Here is a 19898-nt window from a genome sequence, read left to right on the forward strand (position 1 = left end):
TCCCTCAGGAGCCGAGGTGGCTGATCCAGAACAGCCATCAGGACTGTGAGTAGAGGTCACAGTGCAATGTCACTAGATAAAAGGAGTCTGGGTCCGAGGACTTTGTGCAGAACGGCTGGACAGCAACCCCCGGCCCTCAGTGGGAGGAGAAAACGTACTTTTCGTGTCTTTTAAGCCACTGTCTTCTAGTCTCCATCACCCACAGCCAAAGATAATCATAACTGATATTGCATTCAATAAGTGTTGGCTGTTATCTGTCACATGATCTCAACTATTTAATGTCTGTCTTCCCACTGGATTGTAAGCTCCATGAGGGCAGGGACTGTGTTTGCCCAGTTCAGTGTATCCTCAAGGCCCAAGCCAGTGCCATACCCACAGCTGGCACTCAGTAAGTGTCTGTCAGATAAGTCTGTGACCCCCCTTTCCTGCCCTTTTCCTCCCTGAACCTGAGTACCAGCCTTGTGTCATCTTTTCCACTGAGGTCTCTCCTAAAGCCCACTAAGAAAGATCACCCCAGTCACATCTCACTTCCTCTTGGTGCAGGGCCCTTGGAAATTACAGTGTGTGTGACGTGGAAGAAGTGGTCCTGCTGGTGTTGTGTGGCGTGGGGGTCGTTCTGCGCTTAGTCCCTGGATGCTTGCATCCTTGCTTAACCACATGGTAATCGACTTTGGAGGGGAAAACACTTTCAGTTTTTAATCGCCGGGAGCTTGGCCCCAGTTCCTCCTAAATGTTTACAGCAGACAATAAACACTTCATGGAGAAAGAAAGGGAGGGAGGAAAGGTGGGAGAGAAGAAAGGAAAAGGGAGTGAGGAAAACCCAACGAGGCCCCAACACTGAGGAGGCATGCTGGCATTTCAAGTCAGGAAGAGCGACTCTTAAAAAGGAGAAATAGGGACTTCCCCAGCAGTCCAGTGGTTAAGACTTCACCTTCCAATGCAGGGCGTGTGGGATTGATTCCTGGTTGGGGAGCTAAAATCCCACATGTCTCATGGCCAAAAAGCCAAAACATAAAACAGAAGCAGTATTGTAACAAATTCAATAAAGATTTTAAAAATGATCCACATAAAAATCTTAATTAATTAAAAAGGAGAAATGATGGGGTGTTCCCTGGTGGCCGAGTGGCTAGGATTCCAGGCTTTCACTGCCATGGCCCGGGTTCAGTCCCTGGTTGGGAATCTGAGATTATCCGGCAATAAAATGAATAAAAATTAAAAGGAGAAATTAGTAAGGCCCAAAATGATCAAGCAGAATGGTAGGGATAATGCAAGAGAGAAGCTCCCAAGAGCCTAACTTGAAAAAAATTTCAAAGGCTGATTGATGTGTGTCGAAAAATGGGAAAATTGGGGCTTCTGGCGACCTGGGTTCATGGGTCATTAGCTGTGACCTTGGGTGAGTCAAGTCTCTCCTAAGGAGCTATTTCCTTCCTTTTACAATTAGCAGGTCTGACTCAGTCAGTGGTGGTCTGGTTGTGCTCTAAGGAACCCAGGTAGAGGCTCAAGATACAGGCATCCATCCCTCACCTCCTCAGCTGGAGAAACTCTGCTCCATTCGGTTCATGCATTGGCTTCTGCACAGAATTTAGTTTGAGTAAATGGCTATGGAGCCAAGACTTCCCTGCTGGTTCAGTGGTTTAAGACTCTGCTCCCAATGTAAGGGGCCTGGGTTCAATCCCTGGTCTGAGAACTAGATCCTATATGCTGCAACTAAGAGCCCATGAATGGTAATAGCCACAACTACGACCCAGCACAGCCAAATAAATAAACAGACAATTTTTTAAAAGGCTATGGAGCTACAACCACATTTGAAAACCACTGGAGTCAACGACCCCTATCGCAACTACATAAAGATCTCAAGTTTTATGATTCAACAGGTCTCTCCCATCACCGGAGCCCCTTCCTCACAGAAGAAAAGATACACATGGTATCTTTTGGGGCCTTGGTCTCATCTTCCCAAAGAGACGTTAAATTCTGAGGAGGCTGAGTTTGGGCTCATGGATCTCAGCTTCCCATGACAACTTCCCTTTTGGGCTCATGGAATCTCAGCCTTGGCTGGATTTATAAAGAATGTTTCACAAAGTTCTGCAGCTGGATGCCTTGAGAGGGCAGCAGAAAGGCTGTGAGAGGAGAAGGGTCTAATCCACCCTGGGGGGCTCTCAGGGATGTGGGGACCCCCATCCAGAGGGGTTCTACTCATATGTGTCTTTCATTTCATGACCTGGTCTGTCCTCTTCTTCTCAATCTCTGGTTTCTTGTCTCTCCTTTTCCCAGTTGCCTCCCGCCACACCCCTGCCTGCCCTCCTTTTCCCAGTTGCCTCCCGCCACACCCCTGCCTGCCCAGCCTGAAGTCTGTGCTCCCTCTGAAGCCCTGATGCCCCCTCCCTGATGCAGAGTCCTGTATGGAGTCCTGGGTGTGGCCAGGGAGTCAGTGAGATGCCCAGAACAAGCAGGGCTGAATCAGGCATCAGGGGCCTTGTTCTCAGGGGAAGAGACACCTAAAGGGCCCATATGAAGATACAAGGGCTGGGACTTCCCTGGTGGCCCAATGGTTAAGACTGAGTTTCCAATGCAGGGGACAGGTGCAAGTTCGATCCCCAGTCAGGGAACCAGGATCCCCCATGCCATGTGGTGTGATCAAAAAAGTTATAAGAACCATAAACAAAATGTGGTACCTGCACACGTGCAGCGGAACACTATTCCTCCTTAAAAAAGAAGGGAATTCTGACACTTACTAGAACACAAATGAACCTTGAAGACATTACGTGAAGTGAAATAAACCACAAATAAAGTCACAAAAAGACAAATACACTATGACTCCACTCATATGAGCTATCTAGAGTAGTCAAATCCATAGATCCAGGAAGCAGAATGGTGGTCGCCAGGGACTGGAGAGAGGGGGAAATGGGGATTTATTGTTTAATGGATATAGAGTTTCAGTTTTATAAGATGAAAAAGTTCTGGAGACTTGCTACACACCAATGTGAACACACTTAACACTATAGAACTGAACACTTAAAAATTGTTAAGATGGAAAATTTTATATTGTGTGCTGCAAGGATACTGGAGTGGGTTGCCATTCCCTTCTCCAGGGGATCTTCCCAACCCAGAGACTGAATCTGGGTCTCCTCTGTTGCAGGCAGAGTCTTCACCATCTGAGCCACCAGGAAAGTGCCATTATGCTTTGTGCCTTTTACCACGATTTTTTTTTTAAAGAAGAGGAGGGAGCAGGGACCATTTGAGAATCCCTTGGTATCCCCAGGGCTCCTAGTGGCCCTCTTTCTGTTTGTCACCCGGACAGACCTAAGGCAGAGAGTGAGCCTTGGAAGGAAATGAAGCTCCTCCTGACCACAGCTCCTCAGACTGCAGACCCTTCCAAAACTCTCTGCTCACAGTCTGACCCTCCTGTTTCTAGCTCCCTGGGCCCCAGCCCATGTCCCCCAGATCCCAGATACTGCTCATTCTTCTGAGGAATATGCATAAGGCCTCAGGTGACATTATCACACACACTCACAAAACCCCAACTCAACGAATTAATTGGCTTTAAAAAACAACTCAGAGGCTGGCTGGGATCTCGGCCCAGCCTTGCTGAAGCTGTTTATTTATGGGGAGGACTGTGGGCCCTTGAAGTCCCCAGGGCTGCCGTGCAGCGGAAAGTCCAGGACTCCAGCTCCAGCTCAGTCACTCTGGGCCTCTTGGTAACTCACCTGGGCTAAGGCCCCGGGCCAGGCACCTGAAAGAGAGCGCGAGGTGGAAAGGGTTCTACTTCCCCTCCACACTCCAGCTCCTGATGACAACCCCACCCCCACCAGCCGGCACCAAGGCCGAAGGGACTCAGGGAAGCGGGTGAAGAGGATCAGGGTCAAGGGCATAGGCCCGGGACATTCTCTTCCACCTGCAACCTGGCTCCTCACAGCCAGAAGCCTACAGAGAAAGCCCCACCTGAGTGATTCGTCTAGCCTTGAGAGACCCCAGAAGAGGCAGGAGGATGTGACTGGTGGGTCAAGATTGGGAGCAAAGACCAAGGAGGTCAGGGGCAGGGCAGGAAGGGATGAAGGGGAGGCGACAGGAGCACTCAGAATGCAGGGGCGACGGGTGGGGCCGGACTGCTCTGTCTCCTGCAGTGTCCTTGAAGGGGGTCAAACCGGAAGAGAAGGGCTCTAGGCCATGCGGTGTGGCTCTGGGCGCCCCGCGGGGCAGGGGCTGCACTCACCCTGGAGGGGTCTGCTTCACCCAGACATGATGTGCTTGACAAAGGCTGGGAAAGAAGACGGAAAACAGCCACATCACACGGCCCCTCTCGGCCCCTTAAACCCCTCCTCCCTGGTTTATGCCACCCGACCGCAAACCTTCCCACCACCCTTCCTTCAGACTATGATTCCTTTTCCTGTTTGGGGTTGATGGGGAGAAGGTGGAAGAAAGGAAGGGAACCAACCGCTGCTCTGTGTGCACTCCCTGTGCTGATAGCAGACACGGATCAAATGAGCTACATTATCTCCGCCAATCCCTGCAACCCTGGGAAAGGGGCCAGCATCACCCCGTTGCTCAGATGAGAAAACCAATGTTAAGAGAAGGTAAGCGACTTGCTTAAGATCACCCAGCTGGTATATCACAGAGCTATCTCCAAAATCCATGCTCCTTCCATTACACAGTGATGTTCACTCCCAGGAGGGAAAAGAACAATATCCACTGGGAGCTCACCAAAGACCACAGGGTACACATATCCTCTAACTCCTGCATCTGTTCTGTCCTGCAGCCTCTCCTGGCCTGAGCTGCACCCACCCCACCCCATCCCCGGCTGCCCGAGGAAGTGTGAAATGAGCTGTACCTTCGTAATTGATGCAGCCATTGGCATCCTCCTGACCTGCTAACAGCTGCTCCACTTCAGCCTCACTCATCTTCTCTCCTGGGGTGGGAGACAGTGGGCACTTAATGACAGATGGGCAAAGGAGGACCGGCCAAACCCAAACAACCCCTTGAGTCTGATGGCCCAGGACTTCCTGGATCAAGGAATTGGTCAGACCAAACCTCCCCCAACGCTCTGAAAGGTGGAGTCAAGGTCTTAAGACCCTTCCTAGCCCCCAAGGTCTCTCCCTCTGCCTACAGCCACCAGTGGGTGAGCAGACCAAGGCCCTAGCAACAGAGGCAAAGACAAGGACAGGGGCCCTGGGTCCCACCTCTCAGGCCTTACCCCTGCTCTGCCAGCCTGCTCTCCTCTCCTTCCAACCCTGCTGAGCAAACCCAGTTGGGGACGATGGTACCTACAGAACCCAGGGAGACTGGCTTGGACCAGAACATGAGACTCAGGGTGCAGGGAGCCCCAGATCACCCCAACATACACTGCTCAGACGCTTCTCATCCTCTGTTCCTCTCCCTTGGGCTGCGCCCCTGCCTGGCTGGCATACAAACCCAGGGTGGCAAGGACGTGGCGAAGCTCAGCGCCCATGACCGTGCCGTTGCTCTCCTTGTCGAACACACGCAGCCCCTCCACGAAGTCCTCGTAGGTGCCCTGCTCCTTGTTTCGGGAGATGTGCTGGAGGATGGGCAGGAAGGTCTCAAAGTCCAGCATCTTGGAATTCATCTCTTCCGGCGGGGACCGGTAAGGAAAGGAATTCGAAGTGAGCTCGAGGGGAGCAGAGGCTCGGGAGGGGTCTCATCCGGCTCTACCAGGCTAGCCCAAGCTCAGCTGCCGTCACTTCTGGGTGGGGCCCCTGGTCAGGAATCCTGGAGGGCACGAAGCCCCAGGAGCCCGGCAAGAGCTGGCTCTGGGCACTCTTCTCAGTGAAAGGACCTGTGACTCCACCCTGACCTCTGAACTCCAGGCGGCCAGTGGGGCAGGGAGGTGAGCAGCCCCAAGTTCTCACATTCACAACTTAGACTTCGGACACGTGACAGACTCCCAGTCTCAAGGGTAAACTGACAAGACTGCAAAAAGAAAACTTTGCACAACCCCAAATTTGGGTCCCCTCACTATCCCCACCGCCTGGAGCAAGTCTGAATCAATAATGACTAGCACCTTTCTCCCACATTGTGGTGTGTTAAAAGTTTTAACTGACTTTTGTGTTTTTGACAAGCTATAAACTGCAAAAAGAAATGGGCAAAAGACAATTTCTGTTATTAAACTACAGATTGCAATAATTATTTAAAGAATTCCTACTGAACAGTAGGAAAAAGATGAGAAAACTGGAATAAAAACTCTTGAATATTTACCAAAGTTTAAAAAAAAACAACACTTTACTTTCATAGAGGTAAAACCATTTTTAAGTATCCCAAGGCTGGCATTGCTTTCTTTTGTAACCCAGAAACCTCCCACAATGGAAAGACCCAAATATCTTTTGCCCTCTGAGAAGCTCTACTGACACGGGTAGGCTCCTGGTCCTCTGGTCCTTTCTGACCCACATCCTTCACTCTTGCTGGTGTCTTCCCCAGCAAGAGTAGGAAGGGAAGGACCCAGAACCAAGGAAGAGGGCAGGAAGGCCCCAATATAGGGCCCAGGAAATCTCTAGAAACGATCCACCCTGGCTAAGGGCTCTTGCCCAGGTCTGCCCAGCCCCAGCCCCTCAGAAGGACTCATGTGTTAAGGCAGCTGTTAGCCTGACTGCCACAGTGACAGACGACATTCACAAATGGGACCCCTTGCACCACTTTCTAAACCCTCATTCACCAAAACCTATCTAATGCAAACCAGTGAAACAGGCATCATTATAGAGCTGAGCCTGAGTCTGCTCTAACTTATATTAAATGAATAATTTGCAATCTCAGGGCTGTATTATCAGAAACACATTATCTGTGATACAACTCATGGTGGTCACAGGTCTCAATGCTGTAACACCTCACCCACAATTTCTGGTGGAGGTGGGGGCGGTGGTCAGTTCCCAATTTCCCTCCCAGCACCCCCCGCCCCATGTCCCAGGCGCCCTGAAGCAGTAGAAAGTCGGGCCTGCTCCCCAGGAGCTCCCACTCTCACAGAGAAAATGAGAACAAGCCCAGGTCACACTCTTTTGAGGACTGACCAAGGGCCAGATATTTCTGGGTAATTCTAGCAATGGGAGGCAGGTAACCTGGGGAGAGCAGGTTGGTCTTGAAGGGAGAGAGCCCCAGGGGTGGCGAGGGGAGGCTGACCTTCCGGCTTGGGCTTGCCTAGGACACGCAGCACCTCGGCATTGGTGGGGTTCTGGCCCAGAGCTCGCAGCACGTCCCCACACTGCCCATAGGCGATCTTCAGCTCTCCGGTCGGGGTCCGGTCAAACAACGAAAAGGCCTCTTTGAACTCTGCAGAGAAAAGACTGACTGCAGCCCCCTGGGGCCAAGCGAAGGCAGTGACTAGGGGCTGATCAGTTTCTACCCTCATTGAAAAGCAGGTCAATGGAGTTGATAAAATATTTCTCTACAGCCAGCACGCCAGCCCCTCCCTAGAACCCATGAGCACCCCGTCTCTGACAACTAAAGCAGTGTCCTGGAGCCCCCATGACCTGTTCCAGCACTGGGCCTGGGATCTCTTCCAGCAACCACTTGTCACATCATTTGAGGTCTCCCCTGCCTCTATCCTTCCCATCCACTCATCCTTCCCTCTGCAGGTGAGGTGCCTGACAGTGAAAAAAAGCAGGGAAGTAAAAAGACCACTGGCTCAGGAGTCAGGACTCCTGGGTTCTCCTCCTGGCTCTGCCAACCAATGTAGAATAAGCTGGGCTGGGTCCCAGTTTCCTTAAGCAAACACACCAAGAGTCATACCTCACCTGACCCTCCCAATTGAGTGCCAAAGGAGGGGGCAGTGTGTGGAGCCACTTTGCAGAGTGATAAGACCCGTTCAGAAGTCAGCCATTAACAGTAATGCCTGTCCCAGGCTGAAAGGAAGCTAGCTCTCAGGTCGGACAAGGTGACAAGTTGGATAGTCAGCCCACCCCAACTCTGCCACTGACCCACAGGTGGCCTCAGGCAAACTCCCCACTTCCGTGGGCCCTCTGTCTCTCAGCTCTAAGGGGGAATGACCGTGCATCTGTTGGGGCTGCGGGGGGATGACAAAGCCCCCTAAGCATGGTGTCTAGCACGTGGTAAGTGACTTAGCTAACAGTGCATGTGTGTGTGCACGCACGCGTGTGGGGTCAATCACATTCAACTCTTTGCAACCCCATGGACTGTTGCCCAACAGTCTCCTCTGTCCTTGGGATTTCCCAGTCAAGAATACTGGAGTGGGCTGCCATGCCCTTCTCCGGGGGATCTTCCCAATCCGGGGATCAAACCCACGTCTCTTGCATCTCCCGCACTGGCAGGTGGATTCTTTACCACCAGTGCCACCAGGGAAAGAGGCAAGTGGCTATTATTACATTTCTAGTTCTGAAGCCAGACTCCCAGAAGATACCAGTGCAGGAGTCCAGGGTGCCAGGCTGAATGAAGGCACTCCTGGGCCCTTTGCAAACAACCTTAATTCCTCATCAATTTGTGTTCAACCAGCTCATTACCGGGGATAATTTGGACTGGGTATGGCATTGAAGTACCCTTGTGCTACCCATGAAGAAGCGGTTTACATAGTGGATTAACAATATAAACCTAAGAAGAATATGTGAACTACTTAGGAGAAAAGCTGCTTTTAATTCTCTCTAAGTACTTTAGAAACACTTACTTCCTTAGAGGCGGGATATGGATTATTTACAAATCATCCCACATATCAAAACAGGTTCCCCAAGACGTTTACCTACAGCTCTTTATTAGGCTTTGTATGAATTGCAAAGAGATAAAACCACATGTCTTTCAAATTACTAAATAATTGAGCTCAAATTCCATTTCCGTTGCTTACTAACTATGTGACCTCAGGCAAGTAAATAGTTAACCTCTATAAACTTCTTTTACAAATGGTATCTACCTCATAGGATCCTTAAATTACATTCAAATAAAATACAATAGTGCATGTAAAAAAAAAAATCTTAACTCTGTCAGTTCCCCAACAATACTGTTAGTAATCTCTCACTGACTTTAATCCCAATTTTGACACCTGATTTTGTGATCTTAGCCAAGCCACATAACCTCACTGAACCTTGGTTTCCTCCTCTGTCAAAAGGAATAGCACTGACCTCACAGCTTTGTTAGAAGAATTAAATTCTTAACATGTAAAGCTATTAGCATGGCTTCTGACACAAATTCATTGTCCGATAAATACGGTGTGACATGCCCTTCTCCAGGATCTTCCCAATCCAGGGATCAAACCCACGTCTCTTGCATTTCCTGCATTGAATCTGCACTCCTAACTCATTCAGAAGAACGAGGGCAAACTTAAAGATGCAGTCTCCACATAAAAAAAATGATATTTAAGAGGAAGATTGAACAAGAATAAGAATGATGACCTATGGTTCGAGCACTTATCATGGGCCAGCCTCTGAGTTGATGACTTTGCATGAATTACCCCATCTATATTTACAAAAACTTTATACTATAGGTATTACTATCCTCATTTATAGGCCACTGCAGATGTGACTTCCAGCCAACTATTAAGGAAAACAAGTGAGGAGAGAGGAGGAGGAGGAAGTGGCCTGTTGTCCCAGTGAATGTTCCTGACTGCTGGGAAGGCTGGCGCACACATAAAAACCCGACTCTGAAGTCTAGGGTTGCAACTGGGGGAAAACTAGCCTAGTGATCTCGAGGTATATGAGCGATGACACTCATGGTCTCTGAAGAAACTTTTTCTCAAAGTTCTATAGTAGCGAGCTGCCTGCTAGAGCAATGAGCAGTGCTGATGATCCCTTTCCAAAGGGATATGGAAATCTGGAGAGGGACCAGAGAAGGAAGTCAGGAGTTAGAAACTAGCTCATATGAGAAAAAAAAAAAAAACATAAAAGAATTTGGGGCTATACCACCCAGAGATTACAAAGCTAAGAAAGGATTCGATGACTATCCTCAAATAGATGGAGGTTATCTAGAGAATGCTGAAAAGAATCACAGAATTTCTGAATTGAAGAGAATCGAATACCTTCACTTTGCAGAAGAGAAAATTCAGGTTTAAAGAAGTGACTTGCCCTAAGTCTCATGGCCACCAGCGGCAGATTTAGGGCTAATAGCCAAGTCTCCTGGTTCCAAATCATGTTCTTTCCAGCAAAACAGAAGAAAATCATCTTCAGCTTCACCAAGGAGCAAAGGAAGAGATGGGAGCAAAATCAAAACAGAAACAATTCAAATCCAACCTAAGGAACAATGCCTTTGAAGTCAAAGGGATGAAAGCCTGGAATCAGCTAAGTCCCAGCCCTGAAAATCTTCATGGAGAAAAGAGGCCGCCAGCTGTCCCAGTTGGCTTTGACCAGGATTCTCACCTGGGAAATGAAAAATTTTTATCATTGATTTTCTAGCCTTCCTGTGTACCACTGTGTTTGTATATACAATGAGTATAAATTTAAGTTGTTATTGTTTTATCACTAAGTCATTTCTGACTCTTGCAACCCCAGGTACTGTAGCCTGCCAGACTCCTCTGTTCATGGGATTTCCCAGGCAATACTGGAGTGGGATGCCATTTCCATTTCCAGGGGATCTTCCTGACCCAGGGATCGAACCTGTGTCTCCTACACTGGCAGGCGGATTCTTTACCACTGAGCCCCCTGGGAAGTCCATATATGTAACTAAAATGCATTCAAATTAATTTTAAGAATCTCACAGCACTCCAGACTATTGACAGAAAGTGAGTGTCAACAGGATAATACAAAAATGGAGTCAGATTTAGTTCACTAGATTCAAAATGCATCTGTCATCATCACGCCCCTTTTGTGAGTAACTGGCTTTTTGGGAGGGGAAACTTGACAATAACTATTACAATTTTAAATGCACATAGACTTGACACCTTCCTGGTGGTCCAGTGGTTAAGAATCCGCCTTGCAATGCAGGACACCGGTTCCGTCCCTGGTCAGGAAACTAAGATCCCATATGTGTGTGCTTCATCACTCAGTTGTGTCCAACTCTGCGATGCTGTGAACTGTAGCCCACCAGGCTTCCCTGTCCACAGGATTCTCCAGGCAAGAATACTGGAGTGAGTTGCCATTTCCTTCTCCAGAGGAATCTTCCCGACCCAGGGATCAAACCAGCGTCTCTTATGTCTCTCGCGTTGGCGCCACCTGGGAAGCTCCAAGATCCCATATGCCAAGGAGCAGCTAAGCCCACTCTCCACAACTAGAGAGTCTGTGAGCTGTCACGTAAGCTCCTGCATCACATGGTGAAGACTATGCATGCCCCAGAGACCCGAGGCAGCCTAATTAATTAATTTTTAAGAATAAAAAAAATAAAATGCACATATCCTTTGACTCATTGCTAGGAAAGTCTTCTGGGGAAAGCATAATGATTTTTCCCCCAGCTGGGGATAATCCAAAGGTCTAGCAATATGAGCTAATTGGATTAAAAACTACATCAGCGTGTGAGAATCTATACAATGGTTTACAAGAATGAGGTAGAACTGTTTTTGTGTTAAATATTAGAAAACATATTTAAATAGATCATTAAATAATATATACTGTGTTATATATTGTTGAACCCAAATACAGTGTATGTACCATAGGACTCAATCTGTGTAAACTTTACACATACATACATACTTACCGGTATAACATGATATATTTTTATCAAAGGATACGTAGACCTGTTAACAATGATTGTTTTGGGGAGAGCAGATCAGCATGAAAGGAAAGCAAGGGGAAAATATTTTTATTTTCATTACTTATTTTTAGGTAGTGTACTAATTTTTATCACGTGCTTGCGTTAGTTTAATTTTTCAAATATAGCGATCGGGTGACCTTTCAAGGTCCCTTCCAGTTCATATGATTTTCTGTCCAAGAGTGATTTGATGGGGGAAACAGAGGGATAAATTGCAGTGAGGCTGAGGCTCTAAAGTAGATATCACATGATGAAACATTTCATCCTCAAGACACCAGAATCCTACAAAAGAAAAGCTGAGGGGCTTGTCTAGAAGCTACACTTAATAGTATTTATATAACATTGAGAAAACAAATTGTCTTCATTAAAGATAGAGAAGAGTTGATGGAGACCACAGGTGGACTGGGTCCCCCCAAGACACTGCTGGCCCTGCCACCATTAGGGGGTTGAGGATCTTGGCAGACTTCATGATACAGAGGGAGAGAGCTGGTAGCCTAAGGAGGGCTTTTCAATAACAGGAACAGAAATGATGGCTTTTAAATATCTTGGATTTTAGGGCCGAGAAAAGAAAAAACTTTTTTTTTTTTTTTGCTGTGCATCTGTTATGTTCCAGGCTGTCTGGCAGAGCTGTTCAGATCTCGTCTGGAATCAGATTGCCTTAGTTGGAATCCTGGCTCCACCACCAAATATCTGTGTGAGACTGAGCAGACCACCCAATCTCTTTGTGCCTCGGTTTTATCACCTGTAAAGTGGAGTGGTGATAGTCTCTACCTCATGCTGCTGCTAAGTCACTTCAGTTGTGTCCGATTCTGTGCAACCTCATAGATGGCAGCCCACCAGGCTCCCCCGTCCCTGGGATTCTCCAGGCAAGAACACTGGAGTGGGTGGCCATTTCCTTCTCCAATGCATGAAAGTGAAAACTGAAAGTGAAGTCGCTCAGTCGTGCCCGACTCTTAGCGACCCCATGGACTGCAGCCTACCAGGCTCCTCCGTCCATGGGATTTTCGAGGCAAGAGTACTGGAGTGGGGTGCCATTGCCTTCTCCCCCTACCTCATAGGGTTGTGGTAAGAATTAAATAAATTAATCCATGTAAAGTGCTTAAGTAATAACAGTCAAAAAAGAGCAAACCCATACTTACTGTTTCGTTTTTGTTTGTTTGTGGTGGCGGTGTTTTTTGGATTGTTTTTCGGCTGCACTGGGGATCTCGGTTCCCTGACAAGGGACTGAACCCTGACAGTGAAAGCCCAGAATCCTAACCATGAGGCCACCAGGGAATTCCCTAGACTTGCTATTTTGCATAACTGTTTTCCAGTCATGCCTTTGTGTACCCTGACTCAAATACAGGTTTGCCCTGATGATGGTGATGAAATAATGGTGATGGTGGTGATGATGGTGATGCTCGTGATGATGTTTATGGTGCTGTGGTGATGGTGATGACAGGGATGATTACTATTATGGTGATCATGACAACCCCTTCCCCAGGAGGCACAACAACAGAGAGGGTGTGGGGGGGGTGCTGGAGTTATCAGTACTCACCTTCGATCTGGTCAGCAGAGAAGTCTATCTGTGGAGAGAAACAGAGCAATGAGGGCTGGGACTGCTAACGGCTTCCAGTGAGAAGCAGAAACGGCTTCTGGGGATGCTGGGTCACCCGCCATAGACCCAGATGAGGAGGGAAGGAGACTGTGGGCTGAGAGTCAAACACTGGCCTCCTGAGGACCCAGCCACAACTGACAGCCTATCAAATACTGCAGCCTCCAAAGCTCTCTCAACACCACTTGTGAAGTGATGGCTCCAAGTGAGAGGGAAAGAGAAGTGCTCGGAATAACTCCGGAGCCCACACAACTCCCTATTATAATTCCTTTGGGTCAAATGTAAATTCCATCCTAGCAGCTGTAAATGTTTTCTCCCCTTTCTACTTGACACTAACTTTCAATCTACCTCCTTCCAAGAAGCCTTCCTTCATCCCCTTCCACTCCAGCCCCTCCTTCAGCACACATCCCCCCCAGGCTCCCGGCAGGGAAGCCTAGTGTGGGCGAGCCCTGGATGCTTCCTGTTTTCCAGTCATGCCTCTATGTGTACCGTGGCTCCTTAAAACCAGGGTCCGCCCTGGGCAGGGGATTTGAAAGGAAAAACCTGACACAGAGTAGGTACTCAAAAACTATTTGTTGCAAGAAGGAGTAAATTTTGGATTTTCCTTCCCTAAATTCAAATCTGAGTATAAAAGAAGAAGGTGGAAAGCTCTGAAGATGAATGAGAATGAACAAGCATGAGTCATCATTTTAATTTAGCACCTTGCATGTTACTTCATGGTCTTTATCCACCACCGCCCCCTCAAATCCACTCTCCACGGGTGGTGGAAACCAATCCTGGAGCTTCTTCTTCTTCTTCCCAGTTCTGGTTCTGCTGCTCTGTGCCCATCTGAAGCCGACCTCACTAATGAGAACCCCTGAAGGCGGCCAGAATGAGCTAGGAGAGCAGGGAAAGGGTTACACTGTGTTGGGAAAGGAACTGGCTGTGCCCAGGATGGACTTTGCCAGAGGTGTAGGTGACAGTGGCCAGAAAGCTAAAGAAACCCCCTAAATGGGGCAAAGGATGCCTTGAAATGAACTCTCTGAGCAACGGTGCCGCTTGCCTTACTTTGCAATGCTTTAAATCCCAGGAGTAAACATGTAAGAGATGTTAATATACAAACATAACATCAGAATATATAGTCATAACCACACACATTGGACTTAAGTTTACTTTTGCTTTATCTTTTTTTTTTAAATTTTTTCTACTTAATTGAGGTATAATTGACAAAACTGTAAGATATTGAAAGTGTACACTGTGATGATTTAATATATGTATACATTGTGAAAGAATTCCTCCCACGTGTTAACTGATAATGTATCACCTTACTTATTTATTTTCTATTTTATTTTTGTGAGAACACTTGGGTTCTACCCTATTGTGCTGTGCTAAGTCACTTCAGTCATGTCTGACTCTTTGTGACTCCATGAACTGTAGCCCGCCAGACTCCTCTGTCTATGAGATTTTCCAGGCAAGAACACTGGAGTGGGTTGCCTTTCCCTTCTCCAGGGGATCTTCCCGACCCAGGGATCAAACCAGTGTCTCTCATGTCCCCTGCGTTGGCAGGTAGGTTCTTCACCACTAGAGCCACCTGAGAAGCCCTCTACTCTGTTAGCAAATTCCAATTATACAATACAGTGATTTTACAATATTACTGATTGTAGTCACCACGTTTTTCATGAGATCCTCAGACTGGCCCCTGGCAACAACTTTTCTACTCTCTGTTTCTACAGTTTGACTTTTTATTTTTATTTAAATTCCACAGGCATGTGCTACCACGCAGTATTTGTCTTTCTCTGGTTTATGTCATTTATACTTTTGCTCCGTCTTTGAGCAAAGAACCTTCTAAGCGAAGGAACTGGGTAAGTATAAGAGGGGAAATGACCCTCATGAAAGATACCTAATTTTGTTTCCACTTTAAAGCAACTTCAACAACTCCTAGAACTGGAAGACCCAGACATGGAGAAGACAATTGCAACCAGAGGCCAGAAATTGGGGAAGGTGGGTGATGGAGGGGAAGTGATAGGCCAAAGAGAAGGCACTCCACTGATACCAGCAGGCAGCTCTTGTCCAGTCTAGGTTGACACACCAGAATAGTACATTATCAGAAATACAGGTTTCCTGAAGGGGGAGATAGCTTTTCTTGCTAGGCTCTGCTCACAGAGGGAGTGGTGTATGACCTAGAAAAGCTTCAGGCACTTTCAAGGTCTTTTCCTTTGCCTCAGTTTCCCCAGAGTGTCCCATAACCAAGCCCAGGGGTGGGGCAACTGCCTCCATCTCTTGGCCAAGCCAGTTCTGCTTAACTGGCTTGGAATGACCTTAGGTTAACCCTATGGTTCTGGGCACGGTGGCAGGTCCCCCAGGGCTGTGGGCACTAAGAAGAACCCTGGGAGAGCCAAGAAGGGTCATCCAGTTAGAGTTCTGGGGGCTAGTTTCCTGGCCTCTTTGTCATAGAACCAGGCCCTGAGCTGTAATTTTGATCTAATTCCTCACCAACCCCCCCAGCTCTGCCCTGAGGCTGAGATCCCCAAGGGCCCACCATTCCCAACCAGTTATTAATAGCTTTTCATACCAGTAGCCACTTGACCTCTTACATTCTGGCACTGATGCTTAATACTGCTTGAGTCTCCAGGGGGCTCTAACTCCCTCCTTCCTTGGCTCATCCCCTCCCAGTTCCATTCCTTAAGCAGCTGGGCCAGATAGCTGAGAGGCCTAAAATGACTGAATCAGCAGGCAGGGTCTACACCAGCTCCAAGGAGAGGACCCTTCCAGTGTGAGGGGAGCAGGGCCGGGCAGAGAGGGAACAGGGCTGGGGCAGCCAAAGAAGCCTGGCCCAGCTCCCACACCTGCTGAGACAGAGGGTCTCAAACTGGGATGGGCCAGACCACTGCATACTCCATGCAGGAGCCCAGGGTAAGGGCACAGATGAGGAGGAAAGGAACTATAGACAGGCTGAGGGTTGAACACCAGTCTCCTGACCACTGGGCCACAATTGACGGCCTGTCAAACGATGCAACCTCCAAAACTCTCAATACCTCTTATGAAGTGAGGGCTCCAAGTGAGCGAGAAAGAGAAACAATGAATGATTCTAGAACGCACACGCAGGAGGGGCCCACCTGGGTAGGGAAAAGGAGAGGCAAGCTGGCTCTTCTCACCTTACCTAGGGTCTCCTTGCCCCCGCCACCCAGACCCCAGCACACAGAGATCATGCTCCCTCGCTATTGACATCACCTACTCTGCAGTAAACCAGAAGTGATTATTCTGCGTCTTTTCTCTTAAAGATATCACTTTCTTTACTATGGTGCCTGAAATATAGTTTGGGTGGTTGGCTGCCTGTGCCTCCCTGCCATTTCCGACTTTACTGAGCAAATGTGGGATAACAGAGCAGAGCTTCCTCAGCCAGGGCAGAAAGCTGTTCTTGAGGAAAAAGAACAGCTTACCAACCAAAAGAGCGCCCCCCAGCACCTTCTCCATCGCCCCTGCGACTATGATCGGGGGCGCAGACACCTCAGCCCTCACCCCGGTCCAGCCTCCATGAAGCAGATCTCTGAGCTCCAGGGCCAAGAGAACCCTGAATGTCACCCCCACCCCCATCCCAGTGGCTGAGGCTCACTCACCTTTACACTCTTGGGGTCAAAGGCAGGTTCCTTGAGGGGCTCAGGAGGTGGGGCAGGAGACGGGGCTGGGGCTGTGGCTGGCTTGGCCACCTCCTTCTTAGGCTCAGGCTTCTTGGGAGGCATGTTGTCCTGTTGGGCTCTTCCGAGGAGGTGGGACCTAGGAAGGAATCAAGAGATGTGGATCGCCAGGGAGATGAGATGGGAGCCTGGGCCGCCTCCTGCCCCTTTTATCCTGGGCAGGAGCCCCCAGAGAGGGGCTGGGTGAGAGCGAGAGCAACTGCTGCTGACTATAAAAGGAAGAAACACCAGCAGGGCACAGCTGACAACTGTGTATTGTCACCAGGTTTGGGGCTACCAGCCCCCTCCCCCAGCCCTTCCCCCCGCCACCTCACACTCCCCATGGCCTCCACCACCGGGACATGAAGGCTGATCCCTTCCTGTCAATTGGTGGACACCCAGAGGGGCCAGGGAAGCAGAGCCTCTCAAAAATGTCAGAGTCCAGCCAGAGAGATGAGCTGACTTGAGCAGCTGATAACCCTCACACAAAGCCCAGGGGAGGGTCAGGCTTTTTTTAGCCCCTCCTGAGCAGAGGCAGCCCACTGCACATTCCTTTTAAGCCAAGATCCTTTAAGCCGAGAGCCACTCTGGGGCCTCAGCTCTGCCCTGAGGTTCAACTCCAGCGTGCAGCACCGGAGCAACAGCTGGTCCGGCCAACCCGCACTGTCTCACACCCTCCCAAGACACAGGGTAAAACCCTCCATCTCTCAGAGCTGGCTCCCCAGGAACTCCCGCAGACCTCAGATTCCTGGGTTCACCCCCTACAGCTTCATTCATTCAACAAAAATGGAGCATGTAAATTGTGCCCAGCAGGGCCAGAGTGAGAAGCAGACAGTTTGGCTGAAAGTCAATGAGACTAGAGGTCAGAAAACTTGAGTCTCATTTTTACTATACCTGTAACTCACTCTGTGCCCCCTGGGTGTGTGTGTGTGTGTGTGTGTGTGTGTGTGTGTGTCGTGCTTACAATGTATCAGGCACTTGTAGTTAACTGTCATTCATACAAAATTTCCTTAAATCTTCACTACAATCCTATAAGGTAGATATTATTATTACTCCCATTTTGTACATGAGGCGAATGAGACTAAAACTAGTCAAATAGCAAAGCCATTCAGCTAATGAGCTAAAAACTAGGATTAGGACAAAGGTGTGTTTGATTCTAAAGTTTATGCTTGAATGCAGTGCATGAATGCTCGGTTGTGTCCAACTCTTTGCAACCCAGACTGTAGCCCACGAGGCTCCTCTGTCCATGGAATTTCCCAGGCAAGAAGATTGAAGTGGGTTGCCATTTCCTACTCCAGGGGATCTTCCCGACCCAGGGATTAAACCCGAGTCTCCTGCATTGGCAGGCTGATTCTTTACCACTGAGCCACATGGGAAGACTTATGCTTGAATAATTGATACTATAATCCCATAGAGTGGGGGACACGTATGTTTGTGGTTCATCAGAAAGTTCAGGAAGAATACACACCAAACTGTCAACAGGAGACACCCCTGGGGACTTGAAGGGTAAGGGCAGGAGGATGACAGCAATTTTCAGGTTTTTAGTTTTTTCACTTCCTGTATTCATGGAAATTTTTACGAGCATGTACTGTTTTTATTAAAAAAAAAGAGAAAAAGTTGAAAGTTAAAAAAAAAAATTCAGAAAAACAACGATAAAAAAGCGTATCCACTGCACAGAATTGTTTTGAGTTGAATCTTACAGCTCTATAGTTCAGAGGATGAAGAGAAATAAAGCTGAGAGAGGCAGAAAAGTCAGAGCCTTTCTAGGTCTGGTTTCCTGTCCTATACAACAAGATTTCTAGAGCACCTAACACCTGGTACTCCAGAGTCCACATCTGCCCATTCTCTGGATTCCCTCAGCACAGGCTCCAGGTCCCACATCATCAGAGTCAAAAGGGCTCTTAGAGATCATCTCATCCCCCCTGGTTTGACGAGGAACCTGAGGCCCAGGAAACTTCAGAGCTACCATGAGACCTTCAGCCGTTCATGGGCAGAGCTGGACCAGCTAATCCCAGCTCCCCATGTCCACATGGTGCTCCTACACTACGTGCCCCTCTTGTACCCTGTACATGCTCCCTCCATCGGTGAGCAGAGAAGCCTCCAAGGAAAACCGGCAAGGGACTTCCCAGGTGGACCAGTGGATAATAATCTGCCTTGCGATGCAGGCAGGGGATGTGGGCTCTATCCCTGCTTGGGAACTAAGATCCTATGTGCTGTGGAGCAACTAAGCCCGTGCCACAACTACTGAGCCTGATGCCACAACTAGAGAGGCCCTGTGCCACAACTGAGAGCCCACACAGCCAGATAGATAAATACATATTTTTTTTTAAAAGAGATACTGAGGCAGGAAAGGGGACCAGGACTCATCCAAGGGATCCTGGAGCAAGACTAGGGCCCAATCCCTAGGCCAGTCCTGTCCTGGGCTGGCATGGCAGCTCCTTGGCTCTTTTCTCCTCCCCCCACCCCTCCTGCCTTCTATCTTCCTTCTGGCTCCTTGTCAACTGCTGGCACCCTTCCGTATCCCCAGCTGTCCTCTCCCTGACTACCTTCTCCAAGGGTGTTGGGGGCTCAGCTTGTTGGCAATGAGGAAGGAGGGAGGAGGAAGCCCAGTCTCTCCTTCTCTCTCTGACCCTACTCACATTCCCTTCCTGGATGAGGTGCAGAGAGAGCCACACTGTAGAAAGCTGCAGGCCAGGGACTTCCCTGATGGCGCAGTGGAGGACGGGAGTCTGCCTGCCAATTCAGGAGACACAGGTTCGATCCCTGGTCTGAGAGGACCCCACATGCCCTGGAGCAACACAGCCACAACTACTGAGCCTGTGGTCCGCAGCAAGAGAAGCCAGAAAGCTCGTTTCACCGCAGCAAGAAACCAGCACACCACAAGAGAATACAGCCCGCTTGTCACAACTAGAGAAAGCCTGCACAGCAACAAAGACCCAGTGCAACCAAAAACAGATACATAAATTAAAATTATTTTTAAAAAAGAAAGAAAGAAAGCTGCAGGCCAGAAGTTACAAGAGCCGAACGTTGCT

The 19898-nt window shown here is 48.7% G+C and overlaps 1 protein-coding gene across 1 annotated transcript; it reads right to left on the reverse strand.

The window, feature by feature from the left end:
- Nucleotides 1-3534: 3534 nt before the first annotated feature.
- On the reverse strand, nt 3535-17334 carry MYL4 (myosin light chain 4). Its single transcript, XM_040245071.1, has 8 exons — nt 17197-17334; nt 16810-16966; nt 13157-13184; nt 7120-7269; nt 5407-5580; nt 4826-4903; nt 4211-4255; nt 3535-3730 (listed from the first exon to the last, which is right to left on the reverse strand). Exons 1-7 carry the CDS (start codon nt 17208-17210, stop codon nt 4227-4229), a joined length of 630 nt encoding a protein of 209 aa, XP_040101005.1. The 5' UTR covers nt 17211-17334; the 3' UTR covers nt 3535-3730; nt 4211-4226.
- Nucleotides 17335-19898: the final 2564 nt, after the last annotated feature.

This window comes from Oryx dammah, unplaced genomic scaffold (genome assembly GCF_014754425.2).
Source record: "Oryx dammah isolate SB20612 unplaced genomic scaffold, SCBI_Odam_1.1 HiC_scaffold_8, whole genome shotgun sequence".
Taxonomy (NCBI): Eukaryota; Metazoa; Chordata; class Mammalia; order Artiodactyla; family Bovidae; genus Oryx; species Oryx dammah.

Excerpts from the sequence above, each read along its gene's own strand:
- MYL4 (XM_040245071.1), bottom strand. Across the intron at positions 5,581-7,119 it reads AGGCAAGCCCAAGCCGGAAG|AGATGAATTCCAAGATGCTG; the intron begins GTCAGCCTCCCC and ends CCCCGCCGGAAG. Across the intron at positions 4,256-4,825 it reads TGGCTGCATCAATTACGAAG|CCTTTGTCAAGCACATCATG; the intron begins GTACAGCTCATT and ends CTTCTTTCCCAG.